At 23.3% G+C, this 20863-nt stretch overlaps 2 protein-coding genes across 3 annotated transcripts in view; one reads left to right on the top strand and one right to left on the bottom strand.

The window, feature by feature from the left end:
- Window positions 1-20236, top strand: part of LOC127285743 (protein PFC0760c-like) — a 31602-nt gene extending 11366 nt beyond the window's left edge. Inside the window, exons 6-14 of one of the 2 annotated variants that reach the window (XM_051311890.1) lie at window positions 2266-2452; window positions 2538-2626; window positions 2764-3034; window positions 6601-6682; window positions 7432-7584; window positions 7970-8147; window positions 11471-12055; window positions 15061-15629; window positions 19663-20236. In XM_051311890.1, coding sequence (XP_051167847.1) covers window positions 2266-2452; window positions 2538-2626; window positions 2764-3034; window positions 6601-6682; window positions 7432-7584; window positions 7970-8147; window positions 11471-12055; window positions 15061-15629; window positions 19663-19698 — 2150 coding nt within the window. In that variant the 3' untranslated portion in view covers window positions 19699-20236. Of the gene's footprint in view, window positions 1-2265; window positions 2453-2537; window positions 2627-2763; window positions 3035-6600; window positions 6683-7431; window positions 7585-7969; window positions 8148-11380; window positions 12056-15060; window positions 15630-19662 lie in introns of both variants that reach the window. The other variant, XM_051311889.1, reaches the window with a different exon arrangement.
- LOC127285775 (chymotrypsin-1-like) overlaps window positions 1-20863 on the bottom strand; it is a 164320-nt gene that overhangs the window by 93384 nt on the left and 50073 nt on the right. The gene's annotated exons all lie outside the window — the stretch shown is intronic.

Genomic DNA, 20863 nt, shown 5'->3' with positions numbered 1-20863 from the left:
GAATTGTAGATATCAAAAGTTAAATAATTATTAATTAACAACAAATTTTTGCGCAATATAATTTATTTTGAAAATTGTACAACTGAATCTTTCAAAATTTTGATAAAACAAGCCTCGGATTGTAAGTACTTTTTCGATTTTTTTTCAATGAATGCAAATATTTCGACTTTTTTCAACAAAATATATTTTCATCAAAATTTTCTGAAAATGTTATTATTTAAAACACTTATTCAAAACAAATTTTTCTAAAATTCAGTTATTATATAAATCTTTAAAAGAATTATTCAACAATTTAAATTTATGTAAATTTTAATTAAAAATCTCCTAAAATTCAATTGTTTTCAACAATTGTAACTGCAACTATTTTAAAATTTAGAAATTTTTAAATTCTTAACTTAAATTCTTTTTGGAATTAATTATTTCTGATAACTTTAATCAGTCTTCAAAAATTCGATTTATAAACATATTTCTCAATTAAATTTTTTTTTTAAATTCTATTATCTTCTGAACTTTTAAAAAAATCTTCTTCAATTGAAATTTACTACAATTCTTTTTGTATAGCTCCTGAAATTTTAATTATTTCTAAAAAAAACTAAAATATATCTCTTTCAAATTCGATTACTTCCAAATTTTTATCTAAAATTCTTCGCTAAATTAATTATTTCAATCATTTTAATTCAATTTTTCAAAAATTCAAATTTTTTTCATTAAAAATTCTTTAAAATTCAATTACTGTTTAAAATGTTATCAATAATTTTCAGCAATTTAAATTCAGAACAATTTTAATTAATAAAGTAATTGTTTTCAATAATATTTTAATCAATTTCTTTGAAAATTTAATTATTTAAAACATTTGTCAAAATTCTGAATTCGACTAATTTGTACAATGACTTGGAATTTTTTTTTCTTTTAAAGTAACTTTGAATTATTATTTTTATTAAAAATAAAAAATATCGACTTTTTGGATTTTTGTTGTAATGAAAATCGTGTAAAACAATTTTTTTCTCTTTCTAAAGTCAATCCGAGGCATGAATTAAGAAAATTGGAATTCTTTCTTTAACAGAAAAGTAATTTTAAGATTTACTTTAAACAAACTTAATTTAAATAAATTAAAATTTTCAGTTTTTTTTTGAAAAATATGAATAAAATCAAGTTTTATATATATTTTTGATAAATGAAATAGATAAAATAAAAAAAGTATTTGCATTTTTCAAGAAAAAAATTAGTTTAGAAGTAATTATCATTCTGTGTAAAATTAATTTTAAAATAAGTTTAAAAAATAAAAAGCGTTTATTGATTAGATGTAGACAATTCTAATTTTTGTAAAACATTGAAAATTTCATTTAACCCTTAACTGGCACCTCGGGTCCAGTTGACCAGAGCATTTTTACGAACTTAAATTAATTAAATTTGTAGCTTTTTCAAGACTGTGAATATAGTCGCAAGGCCCCCCTCCTTCCTTACGTTGAAGGAGAGGTGGATTTTCCGCCGAAATTGAACTAAATTTTAAGGTTAAGTTATTTTGTCGGGAAACTACCAAGAAACAAACATAACCTCAAAATTTAGGCCAAAATTTGGCGCAAAAAGACAATGGAACAAACATAACCTCAAAATTTAGGTCAAACTTTGAAGGAAAATGACCAAAAAACGAACATAACCTTTAAATGTAGGTCAAATTTTAGCTGGAAAATTTAAAAAATTAGATAAATTTTGTTTTAAAAATTGAAAATAATAAAAATTATTGTTAATAAAAATCGTAAATGACATTTAAAGAAATAAATATATGTTAAATAAATTAAATAAATTTTGGTTAAGGAAAATACAAGGAAAAAAAGAAAAAGTAATTTTTACTACTTTCGGAGTAAAACGAGAACTATCCGAAGTTTCTACGCATCTCTGGCAACTTTTACTCCAAAAATAGTAAAATTTACTCCACAAATAGTAAAAGTTGTTACAGAAACAGTAAAATTTACTACAGAAATAGTCAATTTTACTATTTTTAAATTAAAAGTTTCCAGAGATGCGCAGAAACTTCGGACAATTTCCTCTTTACTCTAAAAGTAATAAAAATTACTTTTTCTTTTTTTCCATGTATACATTTAGATTTTACCCTATTTTTCCAATAAAATTTCCCCTATTCCCCCCCCCTTTTTTTAAAGCAAATTTTATACTGTGAAAACTCTCGTCATTATTGAGTTAGGGAAAAAAATTTTAATTTTTACTATAAATTAATGATTTGATGAGGAAAAAAAATAATAATTGTAGGCACAAAAGAATTTAGACATCAGTATACATTGATGCGACATTTACCAACACATACCGACGAGAGAAACTTCAAATGCGAAGCTTGTGGCAAGGCCTTCCGACAGCTCTCGACTTTGAGTCAGCACAAGGCCATTCACAGTGACGCGAGGCCGTATGTCTGCGAGTTTTGCAAGAAGACCTTCAACAGGTTGGTTCTAACGCTCGCGCTCTCTATATACTCCTCTCTCAAGTACTTTATATCGCGGTGGTGCTTTTAACGGCTCACATTGCAGGGTCTCCACTCTTATCTCTCATCGGAAAACACATTCTGAACACAAACCACACAAGTGTCACATTTGTGGAAAGGGATTTCATCAGAAAGGTATTTTTTTTCATCGTCATCTCAAAACAAATGAGACAAGATGTTATATATTTTCAACCAAGTTTTCATTTTTCCTTTTATCCTTCTTTATAAAATAATAATAATAATAATATTAAAATAAAAAAAAAAAAAACTAGGAAACCTGAGGAACCATGTCTTTACTCACACGAACGAGAGACCCTATAAGTGCGAGATTTGTGCCAAAGGATTTAATCAAATGTCAAATTTGGTGTGCCATAAAGTCAAGGCTCATGCCCACGTGGAAAAAATGCAATATTCCTGTGAAATATGTGAAAAAGAATTTCCCCGACGTTCTTCACTTCGTGCTCATCAGGAAGAAAAGCATGGGATCAAATATCGTGGTTCAAATACAGGTGAATCGAAAAACAACACAGATACTGTCAAACGGTGAGTAGTAAATACTTTCATTGCAACAAAATTTTATTACCAATTTCTATAAATATTCTATAATATGTTTTAAAGTTATAAACGATTTTAGATTTTCTATATTTAGGTTAAATTCCCAAAAAATATACACAAGATTCACCTTCTTTTCACTAAAGAGTAATTTAACTACTGAAAATGTATGTCATTTATAGCTAAGAACTTGAACACAAAGTTTCAAAACGATCCTGTTATTTGTTTGAAAGTTATATACGTTTTTAAAATTTTTTTTGGGGTCATTCCGTATAAGTACTTAATTTTTTTCTACTGAATTGAAATTTAATTGACATAAAAGTTTGTCATTCATAGCTAAGAACATGATTACAAAGTTTCAAAACGATCCTGTTATTTGTTTAAAAGTTATAGACGTTTTTTGGATTTTTTTTGGGGGTCATTCCGTATAACATAATTTTTTTCTACTGAATTGAAATTTAGCTGTCTTAAAAGTTTGTCATTCATATCTAAGAACTTGATCACAAAGTTTTAAAAAGATCCTGTTATTTGTTTAACCCATTAACGACCGCCAGGACGCAAAATTTACCTTCACTTAGCAGCTGTTATTTTATATGAAAAAATATTTTAAAAAATTTAGGATAGCCCATTTCTAACGTAAAATTTATCGCTCTTTTCGATTCTGAAGTCCAAATTTAATTATAATTAAATCCTTAATATTTATAACAATTTCCTTGCAAAAAAACATGATTTTCTGCAAAAAAAATTTTTATTCAAAAAATATTTTGACATGGAAAACGACAGTTAATTTGCTCCGGAACCCAAAATATCGCGTCCTCGAATACCCAGCTACAAAACTATATAGTTGTGAATTTCAAAATTTAAGATGGCGGACGACAAAATGGCGATTTTCCACTAAAAAAAATTTAAAAAATACTATTTTGCAAAAAATTATATATTGATGAATTATTTTTATTTGTGCACCATATAGTTATGTTTTTTGGGTCACTAAACACGAATACGGTATAAGTTTTCAAAAATTCGAAATGGCGGATCCAATATGGCGGACAATTTTTTCAAAAACTCAATGGATTTATATGAAATTTGTTACTCGGGGGTTTTTGGGGTCGCCGGTTACGAATCTGAAGTTACTTTTCAATAATTCAACATGGCGGATCCGAAATAGCCTACAAATTTTAAAATTCACCGAATTTGCTTGAAAATCAATACTTATTGAGTTTTTGGGGTCGTTGATTTCGAATTACAGTAATAAAATAGTAGATCAGTAAAATAAAATGTGTTCGATTTCAATATAAAATGAAGTAATTCGAAATAAACAACCCCAAAAACTCAATAAGTATTGATTTTCAAGCAAATTCGGTGAATTTTAAAATTTGTAGGTTATTTCGAATCCGCCATGTTGAATTATTGAAAAGTAACTTCAGATTCGTAACCGGCGACCCCAAAAACCCCCGAGTAAGAAATTTCAGATAAATCCAGTGAGTTTTTGAAAAAATTGTCCGCCATATTGGATCCGCCATTTTGAATTATTGAAAAGTAACTTCAGATTCGTAACCGGCGACCCCAAAAACCCCCGAGTAACAAATTTCAGATAAATCCATTGAGTTTTTTAAAAAATTGTCGGCCATATTGGATCCGCCATTTTGAATTTTTGAAAACTTATACCGTATTCGTGTTTAGTGACCCAAAAAACATAAGTATATGGTGCACAAATAAAAATAATTCATCAATATATTATTTTTTGCAAAATAGTATTTTAAAAAATTTTTTTAGTGGAAAGTCGCCATTTTGTCGTCCGCCATCTTAAATTTTGAAATTCGCAACTATATAGTTTTGTAGCTGGGTATTCGAGGACGCGATATTTTGGGTTCCGGAGCAAATTAACTGTCGTTTTCCATGTCAAAATATTTTTTGAATAAAAATTTTTTTGCAGAAAATCATGTTTTTTTGCAAGGAAATTGTTATAAATATTAAGGATTTAATTATAATTAAATTTGGACTTCAGAATCGAAAAGAGCGATAAATTTTACTTTAGAAATGGGCTATCCTGAATTTTTTAAAATATTTTTTCATATAAAATAACAGCTGCTAAGTGAAGGTAAATTTTTCGTCCTAGCGGTCGTTAATGGGTTAAAAGTTATTGTCATTTTTTGGATTTTTTTTGTGTCATTCCGTACAACTTAATTTTTTTCTACTGAATTGAAATTTAATTGTCATAAAAGTTTGTCATTCATTGCTAAGAACATGATTACAAAGTTTTATAAAATTCCTCAGGGTCGTTTAGAAGTTATAACCGTTTTTTTGGATTTTTTTGAGGTCATTCCACAAAAATGATACATTTTTCCCTAAATTTTGTATTTTTCTGTCATAAAAGAACGAAAATCATCACAAAGAACATAATTACTAAATTTCATAACAATAGGGTAATTCGTTTAGAAAATGTAATCGATTTTAGAATTTTTTTTTTTTGGGTTATTCCACACAATTTGATACATTTAAACAATACCATTAATTCAAAACATTCAGTTAAGTATTTCAATATTTATGAATATATGTTTAATATTTATATATATAAAAATTGAAATGTATTTCTGAATTTTATTGTTTTTAATTAAAAACTCCTTTAAAAATTAAGAATAATATTTCTTGTTAATAATTTTTATTTGGATTGTTTTACAATAATTAAATTCAATAATTAATTCACATTTTATACTCTTCATTAAAATTTAAATGCTTTAATATGCTCTTTTAATATAAAATTTATTTCTTATTTAATATTTTATGACAAAATTTATAATTCGATTAAAAATTATAGCCTTAGTACACGTTCATTTTATCAGAGAAAAATTCTTTCACGATTAGAAAATTTAATGGAATTTAATTCAATTATTTTGAATGTCAATATTGAAAAATATCTACAAAAAACTTTTTTTTTAAAATAAATATACAACTTATTTTAATGTTAAAATATTTTATAGTTATCCTTGAATCGTAATGATAAGAATTTTCAAAAAAAAAATTTATGCTATAATTCCAGAAATATTTTTTTCCAGAAAAAAAATTCAATTCTTTTATAAAATGTATTTTTTTTTATTTAAAATATTAAAGTCTACAAACGAAAACGTATATAAGTTAAAAGTTACGTGTGATTCTCTGTCAAATTAAATTCTATTTTTCGACAAAAAAAAAAGAAAAAAAAAATAGAAATGCATTTTTGTTTAAATCCCTCGGGGAAAAAAAATTGCACTGTATTTTTATTTACCGTGTAAATAAATCCAGTTTTTTTTTCAGTTTCATACTATTCGACACTTTCGAGAAATATTTTTAAAACATACACACAAATAAAATCAATCTGCATAGTGATTGACGTGAATTAAAAACAAATGCATAAAGTAAAATTCTATGTTTATTTTTTCTTTTTATTTATTGTTTGAGAGTAAATATTTTATTCCTTTATTTATATATAAAGTTGTACAAATAGTTAATACATTTTTAAAATGTAAATTTTCTGTAAAAATCTTTTCAATGTATTTTGAGTTTTTATATAATATTTTCAGTAAAAGTGAGAGAATTGCAAATATGTTAGAAAATGATCAAAATCTTATCAATGGTGTTAAGGAAAAAGATACTATGAATTCGGTAAGTTTTTTTTTTTATTTTTGAATCACATCAATAAATAAAAATATTTTTTTCCCTTTTTTTAGTTAGTAAAATTCAGATTTTAAATAGAACTAATATATGTTTACAAATTTAAAAAAAATAACAACCTAAATATTTTTGCCAAATAATTGGAGGGTTTTTAAAAAAAAAAAAGAAATTTGGAATTTCTTTTAACGATAAAAATTTTTCAAATATTATTTAAAAAATTTGTTAAGTCTGAAATATATTTAACAGATTTTTTTTTCGAAATTTCATTTATTGAAACAATGGCAAAAAATAAAAATTATTGATTTAAAAATATTATTGATTAAAAAAAAAAAAAAAAATTATTGGTTCCTTAATTATATTTTCTATTTTTGAGAAAAATTGTACTTTTTAAACCTCTTTTAACAACAATAGATACAGTGAACAATTGCATTCATTTTTAAAAAAAAAATTTTAATTGACTTTTGTTTGCTAAATTTTTCCTATACAAAATTTAGTTACTTTAAAAACTGTCGATCATTGATTTCAATGTTAATATTAAAAATATCATATTTTTTTTTTAAATTTTTAAAAATTTTTAGAATTTTTAATTTTATTAAAATTTTTATAATGAATCATTTTAAAAATTTTTTAATTATATCATAATTTTTGAATTAAATTCTAAATTTTCTCTCAAGTTCCCAATACAATTAATGCAATTATCATGTGTTTTTTTTTTTTTTTGGTGTTAAAAATTTTTTTAGTCTTCCTTCGTTGATAACATTATGGTGGACAAAATAGATTCAAAAGCAATGGAAACTGCTGTTCTCGAGGGACAAACGCCCTTTGCACTCTTCAAACCTGCGAAAGGAATTCCCGTTCTCGTTCGTATTTCACCCGGCCAGAATTCAAAACATGTAAACATTTTGAAATACTTTAACTTTTCAACAAATAAATATTTTAACCCCCTATAAAAAAAAGACAAAATAAATTCCATTGAATTTTATCAAAATAATTATAAAAAATTTCTCTAGAATTATTTTAGTGAAATAATTGAATAAAACAAAAAAAAAAAAAAAAAAAAAAAAAAGAAAAACTAGAATGTTACAAGAAATAAAAATATTTAAAAAAAATTTAATGACTTTTTTACAGCAAAAAAAAAAAAAATTTTTTTTCTTACATAATAACTATTTATTTATTTGAGAAATGTGTGAAGAAGAAATTATTCATTATATCTTTTTAAATACAAAAAAAAAAACTTTTGAAATAATTAATAATCTGGAAAATTGAATAATTTTTCAGATATTGTCTCATGCAACGGCTGAAGATCTTAGAATGAGTGGAAATGTAGTTGTAAATCATGAAGATGTAAAATCTCTTCAAGTAAAAGTCCCAGTTGTCGCTACAATTACGCAAAAAATTGAAGTAAATGGAAAATTCAGTTATTTAGTGGAATCTTCAAATTCAGATGAGGAGAATGGTATTTGGAAATTTCAATTTTTCTTACTAGTCACTTTCTTTTTTAAACGCATTAATAATATTACAGGGCTCGGATTATACGACATTTTTCGATTTATTTTAATAAAATGCGACTTTTTTGATTTTTCTTTTTTTTTACGTTTTTCACAAAATTTTTTAAACAAAATACATTATTTTTTAGTATACAATGCAGATATTCTTCAGATCTTTTTTATTTCAATTATATAAAAAAAATTTTAACTAAAATTCCTCATTAAATTAATTATTTTTAATAATTTTAATGACAATCTTCACAAATTCAATTATTTTGAACTATTTTTTAATTAAATTTAATAATTGTTAATAATTAAAAAAAAAAAATTTGCAAATAAAATTAGCAAAATTTTTTTTATTCAAAATCACTTCAAAATTTAATTATTTGCAAAAATTTCAATTATTTTTAATGATTTTTATAATACACTTGCTATTAAAAACGATAATAACTATAGAAATAATAATATTGAATTAAATATCACTAATAAATTAATTAAAATACAATATTTAGAAAACTAATCTCAAAAAATTTGCTTTATTGATTACAAATTTTATAAATATGACAAAATTATTAAATAATTATAAATAAAAAAACACTCTTTGAAGTGACACACTTTTTTACTTTTTTGATACTTTTTTTTCGACAAGGCTACTTTTTTAACTACTAATTTTTGGCCAAAAGCCACTAAATGCTACTTTTTTCAAAAAATAATTTTAAAAATCACAGAATTCAAGAATTTTAAATTTTTAGTGAATTTTTTTATTCTCAAAAGCTTGCCAAGTTGGTGATTTATTATTGGCCTCGTGAAATACAGCTTTATATAATTATTTTTTACACGAATTTTCATTTTTCAAAATAGCATTTATTTATTTATTTATTTATTGAGATTTAATTATTTAACATAATTTCTTTTTAAACGACCTTTTATTCAATAGAATTTTTAATTTGGCAAATTTTTTTTTTACAGAATTTTTATTTTACATAATTTATCTTTACCCAACTGTTTTTTTTTAATAATTCTAATTTAACCCAAATTCAGACAATAATTTGAATTTTAGAGTATTTTGAATTGAAAAATGTTTTAAATATTTGAAATGACATTTACAGAATTTTTAATTAAAAAATGTTTTATTTAATTGAATTTTTGAATAATTGGATTGAAATTATTAATTCAGCAAAGAATTTTAGATAAAAATTTTAGAAATAATTGAATTTTGGAAAAGTTCGAGTTTTAATTAAATAAAATTTTGAAAATTTGTCGTACAATTAGTTCGATTCTTAAATAATTCGAAATAAATTTTCTTCATAATATTTTTATAGAATTATTCTCATTACAGAATTAATAAAAATGAATTTAATATCTAATAAAATTAGTTATTTAAAGTAAAATATTTATTAACCAATTAAATTTTGTTAAATTAAAAAAAAATCGACTTTTTCGAATATAAATCGACTAAAACGACTTTTTTTTTCCTTAAAGTCGATTCGAGGCCTGTAATAATAATAGTAATAAAAATAATTTTCGTTTCTTCTTTTCAGTTTCAAGTATATTTTTAAAAATTATTTTACAAATTTAAATTATTTTACAAATTTTAATCATTTATAAAATTATTTTATTTTTATTTCATTTTTTACTTGTTTGCAGTGATTCTTCGCAATTTTTTTTTATTAATATTTACATTGCTTATTCATTTATTTATTTATTTAATAAATATTTTTTTTTTAAATAAGAATTTACCTATTTGCTTAGGTGTTTTTTTCTGTAAATAATTTTTGTTATAATTTTGATTTCTGATATAATTCTTCTTATGCTTAATAAATATAATAAATAAAGTGAAGAATCTTTTTTTTTTATTTTTTTTTAAGTTTATATAAAAACCTAGGGCAAAAGTAATTCCTTAAAAAAAAATAGACAGACGACTTTCGTTGTTGACTTTTTAGTGAAGGATCATCTGAAACAAAAAAAAAAAAGATAAATAAAAACCAAAGAGCTTTAGATTCGGTACAACTATAAAATATCCGAAATTAGAATTTTAAATATTCATGCATAAATAATATAGCCAACTTTTTTTGACAAAAAAAAGTTGTACATTTTTTTTTTTTTTTAATTTTTACTAAATACTTTTTATAATTTTAATTTTGCTTCCTTATAGAAATGAAAATTTTCGAATTTAATACTGTAAATTTCCTCGACATGTTTTTAGAAAAATTTAAATTCTTTAAAAAGTCAATAATTTCGTAATATTGGAGAGTAAAAAGTTTGTAAATAAAGGTCAATAAGTCTATCTGAATGGGGATTGAATAAAAAAAAAAATAAAAAACAATAAATTTCAATAGTTTCGACTCTGCTGAATCCAAAAATAATAATTATAAACAGTTGTGAATATTGGAAAAAGAATTGAAAAGTCTGTCTAAGGTCAAAATGATTATTGTGTTGAATAATTTGATAATAATTTTTTTAAAAACATATTTACTTCTTAAATTAAAAAAAAAACATTGGAATTTGTCAAAGATTGAAATTCGAAAATTTTCATGAAAACAAAAAGTTTTTTTATTTCGAAGTAATAATTGAAGAGCTCTACCGAATAACGATCTAACAATTTGAAAAGTTTGGTTATGAGCTTTTCAAAAATGTAAATTTTCATTAAATTGATAACAACTGTATGAGAATTATTATTACTAATAGTATATATTAGTAATAGTTACCAACTGTGTGATAAATAATAATTTAATGAAAATTTACGTTTCTTGAAAGCTTTCCCATTGTGCTATAGATCTTTATTCCGTGGAGCTCTTCAATTATTATTATTATTTTGTTTTTTTATTTCTAATTATAAATATAAATTGATATTGCGTAATTTTTGATTCCCGATCATTTCCCCGAAGTCGATTCTCCGAAAAAATATTTTAATACATATTCTCTGTAAAAAAAAAAAAAAAATATGAACGTTTTTTTTTTTTATTATCTAAATTCATTAATCAATTGACTGAAATGTAAAGATATTTGTCAAACAATAAATTAATTTTTCTTTAAGCAAATAATTTTTTTTTTCTATTTTTTTTTACATTCGGGGAAATAATTTCGGGCGAATGTCCATTTTATAGATTCGGAGAGAAGATAATTCATTGGGGGTAATGATCGGGAATATAGTTATTTTTTGTTCTTTAATCTAAAAGTATATTCTGCCTTATTATGTTAGATAACTACGGATACATTAGAGTCCTAAAAACACCTTTTACCAATTCCACGACATTATTCCCGTCCATTTGTCCTTTCTTATCCTCTTCAGAGAATCTCATCACTCCTCTCGACTCAAACTTTTACCCGGAAAAACGCAGCGATCATTCGGATCAATCATCACCAGAAGATTGCAATGAACTTCTCGAATTGGCAGCCCAGGGTGGAATTCAATTTGTTCGTGCCACTGAAGATGGTCGTTATGAAGTAATGTCCAATAGTGAGGCACGTGAGCTCATGGCACAAAATTCACACGACGTAACAATTCTCGATGGCGAAGAAGCGGAAGCAATTAATATTGTCAATTTACGTAATAACGAAACGGATGTCAAGGACAATGATCATGTCAATGATGACGATGACGATGATGATGATGATGATAATGATGATGATGATGATGAAAATGAGAATGATCAACATGATGCAATGGACATTGAATCAATGAAACCAGAGAAGGAAGAATTGTCAAATAATATTGAACTATTAAATGACAAGGAAATTCGTATTCTTGAAAATAGAGAATTAGATGATCGATATGAGGATGAAATTTCTTTTCTTCCTTCAACAAAAATTGATGATTTAATTCTTGACACTAAATTTGATGATGAAAATCTTGCTGACGATTGTGATGATCATGGTGAATGTTTTAAAGGAAATCGAAATTTTTATAAGGAACTGACAATACTATTTGCTTTAATTTCAGGCATATCATACAGCATTTCCCCTATTTTTTTTCTCTATTTTAAAAAATTCCCCATTTTTTTCACTAAATTTCCTCTATTTTATGTTGAAACTCAAATATAATGGGATATTTCATAAAAATCCAAATTTGAACCAAAAAAAAAATTACAAGCCTCGGATTACACGATTTTTTCGAGTTTTTTTTTTCAATGAATACGACTATTTTGACTTATTTTTTTTTTTTATAAAATGTGGATTTTTTCAACAAAATATTCTTTTCTGAAAATTTTATCATTTAAAACACTTTCTCAATGGAAATTTTTCTAAAATTCAGTTATTTTTTGAATCTTATAAAAAAAAAATTGTTCAACAATTCCGGCCTTGGATTATACGACTTTTTCCGACTTTTCTACGTAAATACGACTTATTTTGATTTATTTTAATAAGATGCTACTTTTTTGACTTTTTTAAAACCTTTTTTTAACAAAAATTCTTCTCTAAATTAAATTTTTTTAAAAATAATTTTAATGAAATTCTTTACGAATTCAATTATTTTAAACTATTTTTTCAATTAAAAATTTGATGAAATTCAATAATTGTCTAAATTAAAAAATATTATAAAATAAAGTACTAAAAATTGTAATTCAAAATCACTTAAAATTCAACTATTTTCAAAAATTTCAATTTAAAACCATCTAAAATTTAATTATTTCTTTAATTTTCCATCTAAAACTTTCTAAAAAAAAAATTATTGTAATTATAATTCTTCTGAAATTCAATACTTTTAATGATATTTATAATATTCTTCTGTAAAATTTAATTATTGTCGATAAAATTTAACAAATAAATTAACTTTTCAAAAATTTAATTATTTTTAATAATTTTAATATTTATTTAAAAATTCAATTATTTAAAAAAGTTTCAAACAAAAACTCTAAAATTGAATTATCGCAGAAATAAAAAAAACTACAGCAGTTTAAATTTGCAGAAAATTTATTTAAAATTTAAAATTTTCTGCAATGTAATTATTTGAAAAAAAAATTAATTTAAAAATCTATAAAACTTAATTATTGTTCGACAATTTTTTCATCATTAAAACTAAAATTTATGCAAAAATTTTAAATAATTGGAATAAATTGCTTAAATTAGACTTCAAAAAATTTTTAAAATGGATCTTTAAGAATTTTTTTTACAAATTTGTCCTACTTAATTAAAATTTTGAAAATTTATTCCAAATAAATTTTCTTAATTATATTTTTATAGAATTATTCTCATTACAGAATTAATAAAAATGAATGTAATATCCAATAACATTTGTTATTTAAATTAAAGTATTTATTAACCAATTAAATTTAATTAAAATAAAAATAATCGACTTTTTTTGTGACTTAAAGTCAATCCGAGGTCTGAGCAAATTTAAATTTACGAAAATTTTGATTAAAAATCACCTGAAATTCAATTGTTTTCGACAATTGCAACTATTTTAAAATTTAATAATTTTTCAATTTTTTTAACTTAAATTCATTGTTGAATTAATTATTTCCGATAACTTTAATCAAAGTCTTCAAAGTTTCCATTAATTAACACATTTCTCAATTAAAATTTATTTTCAATTTAATTATCTTCTGAACTTTGTAAAAAAAAACTTCCTTAATTCAAATTTACTATAAATTCTTTTTGTATATCTCTTGAAATTTTAATTATTTCTGAAAAACTTAAATATATCTCTTCCATATTCGATTACTTCCAAAATTTGTATCTAAAAATTTTTGCTAAATTAATTATTTCAATTATTTTAACTCAATTTTTCAAAAATTCAAATTTTTTTTTATTAAAAAGTCTTTAAAATTCAATAACTGTTTAAAATTTTGTCAATAATTTTCAGCAATTCAAATTTACAACAATTTCAATTGATAAATTAATTTTTTTCAATAATATTTTAATCAATTTCATTGAAAATTAAATTATTTAAAACATTTGCCAAAATTTTGAATTCGAATAATTTGTACAATGACTTGGAATTTTTTCTTCTTTTAAAGTAACTTTAAATTATTATTTTTCAAAATTTGTCCTAATGAATTGTAATCTTAAAAATTTGTCACAGTTTAATTCTGAAGTTTAAAAAAAAAAGTTGATGGAAATGTTCCTGTGAAACATTCTTATTATAGAATTAGAAAAAATTTATTTAATTTCTAATAATTAATGTTAATAATAATGAAATAATTTATTAATTAATAAAATTTATTAAAATTAAATAATATCGACTTTTTGAATTCTTGTTATAATGATAATATAGACTTCTTTCTCTTTCTAATTTAAAACAACTTTAAAGCATTTTGGTTAAGGAAAATATACATTTCGATTTTAGCCTATTTTTACCCTTTAGGCCTTTATTCAAATAAAATTTCCCCGATTGCCCCCCTTTTTTTTTATCAAATTTTATGCTGTGAAGCCTGTAATTTCAATTGGAATCGATTTTTTCTCTAAATTTGTGTTCAAAGTTTTACATTTATGTTGATGAGTCGAAAAAATTTAGGTTTTAGTCACCACTTTCAAAATCTTAATTCTGAATAATTTAAAAGGATGAGCGCAAATTTAGAGGAAAAAAACGAATTTTCAGAAAAAAAATGAATTAAAGACATTTAGTTTTCTAGACAATGTTTTTACAATTACAATATTATTCCTTATAAAAGAAACGTATTTCTTTGATTTTGTCTTTTATTTTACCAAAATTTCTCTTATATTTCAATTTTTCTAAATAAAAATTTAATTTTCACCCTCTGTCTACTTAAATCTTTCAAACTTTTATTATTATTATTATTATTATTTTTTTTTTTTTGAAACAATAATTGATATACTTTTCAAAAAACAAGAAGTAGACAAAGGGTTCGTAGACTTTTTCATCATCCATTTTAAATTAAAAAAAAAAAAAATAAAAAATAATCCATTATTATCTCCTAGGCATAGGAATTGGATCTGGTCGTCAAGATTTTTCGAATCTTTTACATCATCGCCAGGAGATTCCTACAATTACAACATCCTCTCATTTATCCATTTCTTCCATGTTGAATAAGACCTATCATCCATCAATTTCCAATGATAATTCGCAATTTTTAAAAAATTCCAACAATTGTGATGAATTTGATATTATTAATATGTCACCAACTGAGAATCATCATCCAATTCAAGATTATTCAAAATTACAAGTACCCGGCTATGATGATTATGAATCAGTTGCTAATTTATCAACAATTCAACCGGATTTCAATTTTCTTGGATCAAGATATTCGAATATGAATCATAATTCACGATCAAACAATCAAATGTTTTACAATTCTCTTGGTGATGTTAAAATTCATGGTTCAAAGAATCCAACGCCTGAAATGATTATGCAATATCAAGATATTAAATTGTTTAATAATTTTGGAATTTATCTTGATTCACATGATGATAAAATGGATATTAAGACATTAGGAAAGAAAATGGATTCAGGAATTTTTGCCAATTTGGATAATGGACTAAGGAAATCTGTAAGTTTATTTAAATGATTTATTAATAATTAGAAGAATTTTTTTTTTTTTTTTTGCTGTTCAAAATTATTTAGCAAATTTTGTATTTTATTTTATCTAGTTAATTTTAAACATCAGATATTTGAAAAACCTCTGAATATCTTCTAAGAAATTAATTTATATTTATCGCATTTATGATTGACAAATAAAGAGGAGAAATAAATTTTTTAGAACGAACTAAAAAATTAAATTAATAGTAAATTTTAAGTTTTAGTATCAGAGAATTATTTAATGATTCTAAAAGATTTAAAGAGGTAACCGAAAGATATGGGAGGTAGTCGATAAATTTGATATGTGATCATTAAAATTTAATCGACAGTCCAAGATTACACTCAGGTTATGTGTAGAAAGAAAAACCCTCTCCAAGATAACATCATTTATTACATAATTACTAATCAAGTACTTTAAACATTAATTTAGAAATAAATCTTTAACTATAATTCAATATCATAAAAATTGAAAAAAATAACTCTTCTAGAAATTCTACGATTTTGTCTTAATCCTTTAGGGTACAAATTAATAATCGCAATACCATCCTTTAGCCATATATCATTTTTACATTTTTAAGGTCGCTGATTACGAATTTGGTGCCAGATTTTAAAAATTCAAAATGGCGGATCCAATATGGCAAACGACTTTTTGAAAATAAAATGCAATTCGCTTAAAACTTCTTACTCGTGGGTTTTCGGGGTCACTGATTACGAATCCGATGTTAGTTTTTAAAAATTCAAAATGGCGAATCCAATATGACGGACCACTTTTAGGAAATAAAATGCTATTCGCTTGAAATTTGTTACTCGGGGGTTTTATTGGATCGCTGATTACAAATCAGATGTTACTTTTTCAAAATTCAAAATGGCAGATCCAATATGGCGGATATATTTTTTTAAATTTCACGGTTTTGCTTGAAACTCGTTATTCAAGGGTATTCAAGGTCGCTGATTACAAATCTGATATAAGTAAATTAAATTGATTTTTAATTTTCCTGTCCCCCATATTGGATCCGATATTTTAAATTTTGAAAAACTAAATTAATTATTTTTAATAATTTTAATGAAATTCGTCACAAATTCAATTATTTCAAATTATTTTTCAATTAAAAAATTTTATGAAATTTAACAATTGTTTAAAATTAAAAATAAAAATCAAATAAAATTACCAAAAATTTTTAATTCAAAATTAACTAAAATTCAATTATTTTCAAAATTTTTAATTGAAGATCAAAGAAAATTCAGTTATTTTCAAAATTTTCAATTCAAAATCTTTTAAAATTCAATTATTTTCAAAATTTTCAATACAAAATCAACTAAATTTCAATTATTTTCAAAAATTTTAATTCAAAATTAACTAAAATTCAATTATTTTCAAAAATTTCAATTCAAAATCAAAGAAAATTCAGTTATTTTCAAAATTTTCAATTCAAAATCTTTTAAAATTTAATTATTTTCATAATTTTCAATTCAAAATCAACTGAATTTCAATTATTTTCAAAAATTTCAATTCAAAATTAACTAAAATTCAATTATTTTCAAAATTTTCAATTCAAAATCAAAGAAAATTCAGTTATTTTACAAATTTTCAATTTAAAATCAACTAAAATTCAATTATTATCCAAAATTTCAATTAAAATTTAATTATATTCAAAAATTTGAATTTAAAAGCTTCTAAAATTTAATTATTTCTAAAATTTTCCATTAACAATTTTTTAAAATTTAATAATTTCAATTATAACTCTTTCGAAATTCAATTATTTTTTAAAACTATTTTTATAATATTCTTCGAAAATTCAACTATTTTAAATCCATTTTTCAATTAAAAATAGTTTTCAAATTATTGTATTTTTGTCCGCAATTTCTAATTAATTTTTTTTTTGTGAAATCATCAAAAAAAAATTTAATTAAAAATCACTTCAAGTTCAATTAATTTCAAGAATCTCAATTGTATAAATCTTTGAAAATTCAGTTACTTTTAAAAAATGTTATCTAAAATTATTAAATAAATTTATTTTTAGTTCTGTAAAATTTAATTATATTGTCTGAAAATTAACTTTTGAAATTCAGTTATTTGTTAAAATTTCAACTTTAACCCTTTTTAAAAATTATTATTATTTAAAAATCTAAAATTTTTTTGTTAAAATAAAAATAATCGACTTTTTTTTGGAATATAAATCGACTTTTTTTGTGCCTTTAAATCGATCCGAGGCCTGTAATAAAACTTTGAATCGTTGTGTATTTTTACCTTGTCAATTACAAAAAATATAATTAAGGCCAGGTCCAAGTGAGGCAGCGCCATCTACATTGATACTAAAATTTTGGAAAATTTTCAACAGCCTTTTCTTGAAAACAAGATGGTAAAATGCTTTTTCCTTTATGGATAATTGATTATTGGCAAGATATACACCAGCTAAAACTTTTTTTGAGTTAAAATAATAAAAAAAATTTCATGTCAATAAATTAAATATGAGCACTTTTTTCACAAAAACTGTAACAGTACTTTCTCAGAAATTACAATCAAAAATGCAATTTCCATTAGGAAAATTAATAAACGCTAAAAAATACACGACCTAAGATTTACCAATCACGAAAATAAGAAAAAAAAATTTTATTAAATATTTAACATATTGATACTGCTTTACTGATTGTGACAGCCCTTTGGTAGATTATGTATTTCAGGTGGTTAGCAACAGCGCCAATCTCCTCCTTTCGGCAAAACTGCGAAACGTCTGGTGACATATATAACCTGCCAAACGGCTGTCATAATGAGTAAAATATGTTATGTTAAAATACTTTTTTTTTATTATTTTCGTGATTGGTAAATCTTAGGTCGTGTATTTTTTAGCGTTTATTAATTTTCCAAATGGAAATTGCATTTTTGATTGTAATTTCTGAGAAAGTACTGTTACAGTTTTTGTGAAAAAAGTGCTCATATTTAATTTATTGACATGAAATTTTTTTTATTATTTTAACTCAAAAAAAGTTTTAGCTGGTGTATGTCTTGCCAATAATCAATTATCCATAAAGGAAAAAGCATTTTACCTTCTTGTTTTTAAGAAAAGGCTGTTGAAAATTTTCCAAAAGTTTAGTTTCAATGTAGATGGCGCTGCCTCACTTGGACCTGGCCTCAACAACATTCATTTTTGAAGAAATTAAATTTTTATTTTTTAAATTCTACATTATTTGACATCTTGATAATTTGACATTTTTATTAATAAATTTTTTAAAAATTGTTCCTCTCTTTATTGCTTTTAGTATTGTACAAACAATGCTAAAAAAAAAAATTTAATTTAATCGGTACAAAAATAAAGTCTCAGGGACTATTTTTGAATAGTAAATTTCATTTTCCTTCCGCTGTGCATTGTGAAGACAGAAAATCTCACCTAGTTTTAGGTTTTTTTTTTTTCAAGAAGCGAATTGAAAAATGATATAAGATATATAATTAATTCAAACACAATTTTTTTTTTACATAAAGTTAAAATATTGCTCCATTAAAATGTTAAAAATAAATACAAAGAGGAAATATTAAATAAATGTAAAAGTCGATTCTAAGAGCCTCAGGAGATGTCATTTGATATAATATATTTAAAAGAGTCAAGAGTATAACAGAAAAAAAAAATACATTCCTATAGTGGAATTCAAAAACCTATATAATTTTCAACTCTTGAAAGTTCATATTTGCAGAAACTCTAAAAGGAAGTTGCTTTATATTCCCTAACTATTTTAACGCGAAGAACAAGCCAACTTTGAGTATCTTTTTTATGAGATGAAACTTGTACTGTTTTTTTCGACTTTTCACTCTGTTATCCGAGGTGGAAGAGAAAAGACGATTTTCACATCTCTCTACCACTCGGTGTATTTCACAGAGTGGAAGAGAGAGAGAGAGAGAGAGAAAGAGAGTAAGAGAGCGAGTGCAAGGAGAGCAGGAGGTTAATTTTCGAAAGCTCTGCTTCCTAGTCCGGCTTTTAGCGACCCATTATTTCATTCTACCTTTTTTCCAGATATCCGAGGTACAGGCGCCTTCTCGTTTTGGCTGACCAAAGACCTTTCTTGCCTGGAGAACTCCAGAACTATGTTTTTACTCCTGACGAAGCTTTCTGTAACGTCGCTTTTGACTTGGGATCAAGCGTAAATCCGATTTCAGGTTGGTTACAAAAAAGAATCCAATTTCAACTCGCATTATATATATATATAGATATATATATATACTTTTCTAACACACTGAATTCATTATTAATTCAAAATAAGTACATTTAGATTTTTTTTTCTCTTTTTGCAATAATGGAGATTTTTTTATCTCAATAAAATTTATAAAGTTTTTTTTTTTACATTTTTAACTTTTATTTAATTTAGTTTTACACTATTCAATGCAATTAAAAAAAAAAGAATGGGTTAAATCAAATTAAATTTAATAGATTTTTAAAAATTCACGTTCCTATTGTATGGAGTTAATTTTAAATTAATTGACATTTAGGCCATATTATTGTTAAACTATATTTATAACAATTCCACTAAATGTTATATCAATTCAAATAATATACCAAAACACATACAAATATGTTTATTAAAACAACTGCGAGATTTTTTATGTAAATTTAAAATAAAATATTTAATAATTTATTTAAAACAAATGTTTAACAAAATTTCGATCTATACTGTTATACATAATATATATATATATATATTGAAAAAATGTTTCTGAAATCAACAGCAAACAAAAATGATGGTCTTTTGGACAGTATTATTTTTATTATAATATAAATAATAAATATTGTTATTATATATAAATATAAAATATTAAATTGTTTAATAAATCAAGAAATTAATAATGGTAAATGTCTATTTATTTATGTAATTTGGCAAATTTTCCTGTATAGGGTCAGTTGGGGTAAATGGGGACAAAATCTCTATTTTTGAAAAATTACGTAAGTTTCTTCCTTTAAAAAATAATATTTGTGGGTTTTTTTTTGTAAAGTTGTTATTTACATTCCCAGGATTAATTTTATGCAGCAGAAAAAAATTTAGATAAGCTTTAAATGCATGAAACTGACTGTCCCCATTTACCCCAAAATTTAGAAAATTTCCTAAAATTTGGGGTAAATGGGAACAGCATAGTTTCAAAACAGGCTACAGCTTTTATTTATTGACAGATTTTCAATTTTTTTTAAAATTACTAAGGATAAAATTATTAACATTTCAGTC

Source organism: Leptopilina boulardi, unplaced genomic scaffold (genome assembly GCF_019393585.1).
Source record: "Leptopilina boulardi isolate dan_hultmark-lab unplaced genomic scaffold, ZJU_Lbou_2.1 LbouV2_341, whole genome shotgun sequence".
Taxonomy (NCBI): domain Eukaryota; kingdom Metazoa; phylum Arthropoda; class Insecta; order Hymenoptera; family Figitidae; genus Leptopilina; species Leptopilina boulardi.
The sequence above is the reverse complement of the archived record's forward strand: the minus strand, read 5'-3'. Positions and strand labels throughout refer to the sequence as shown.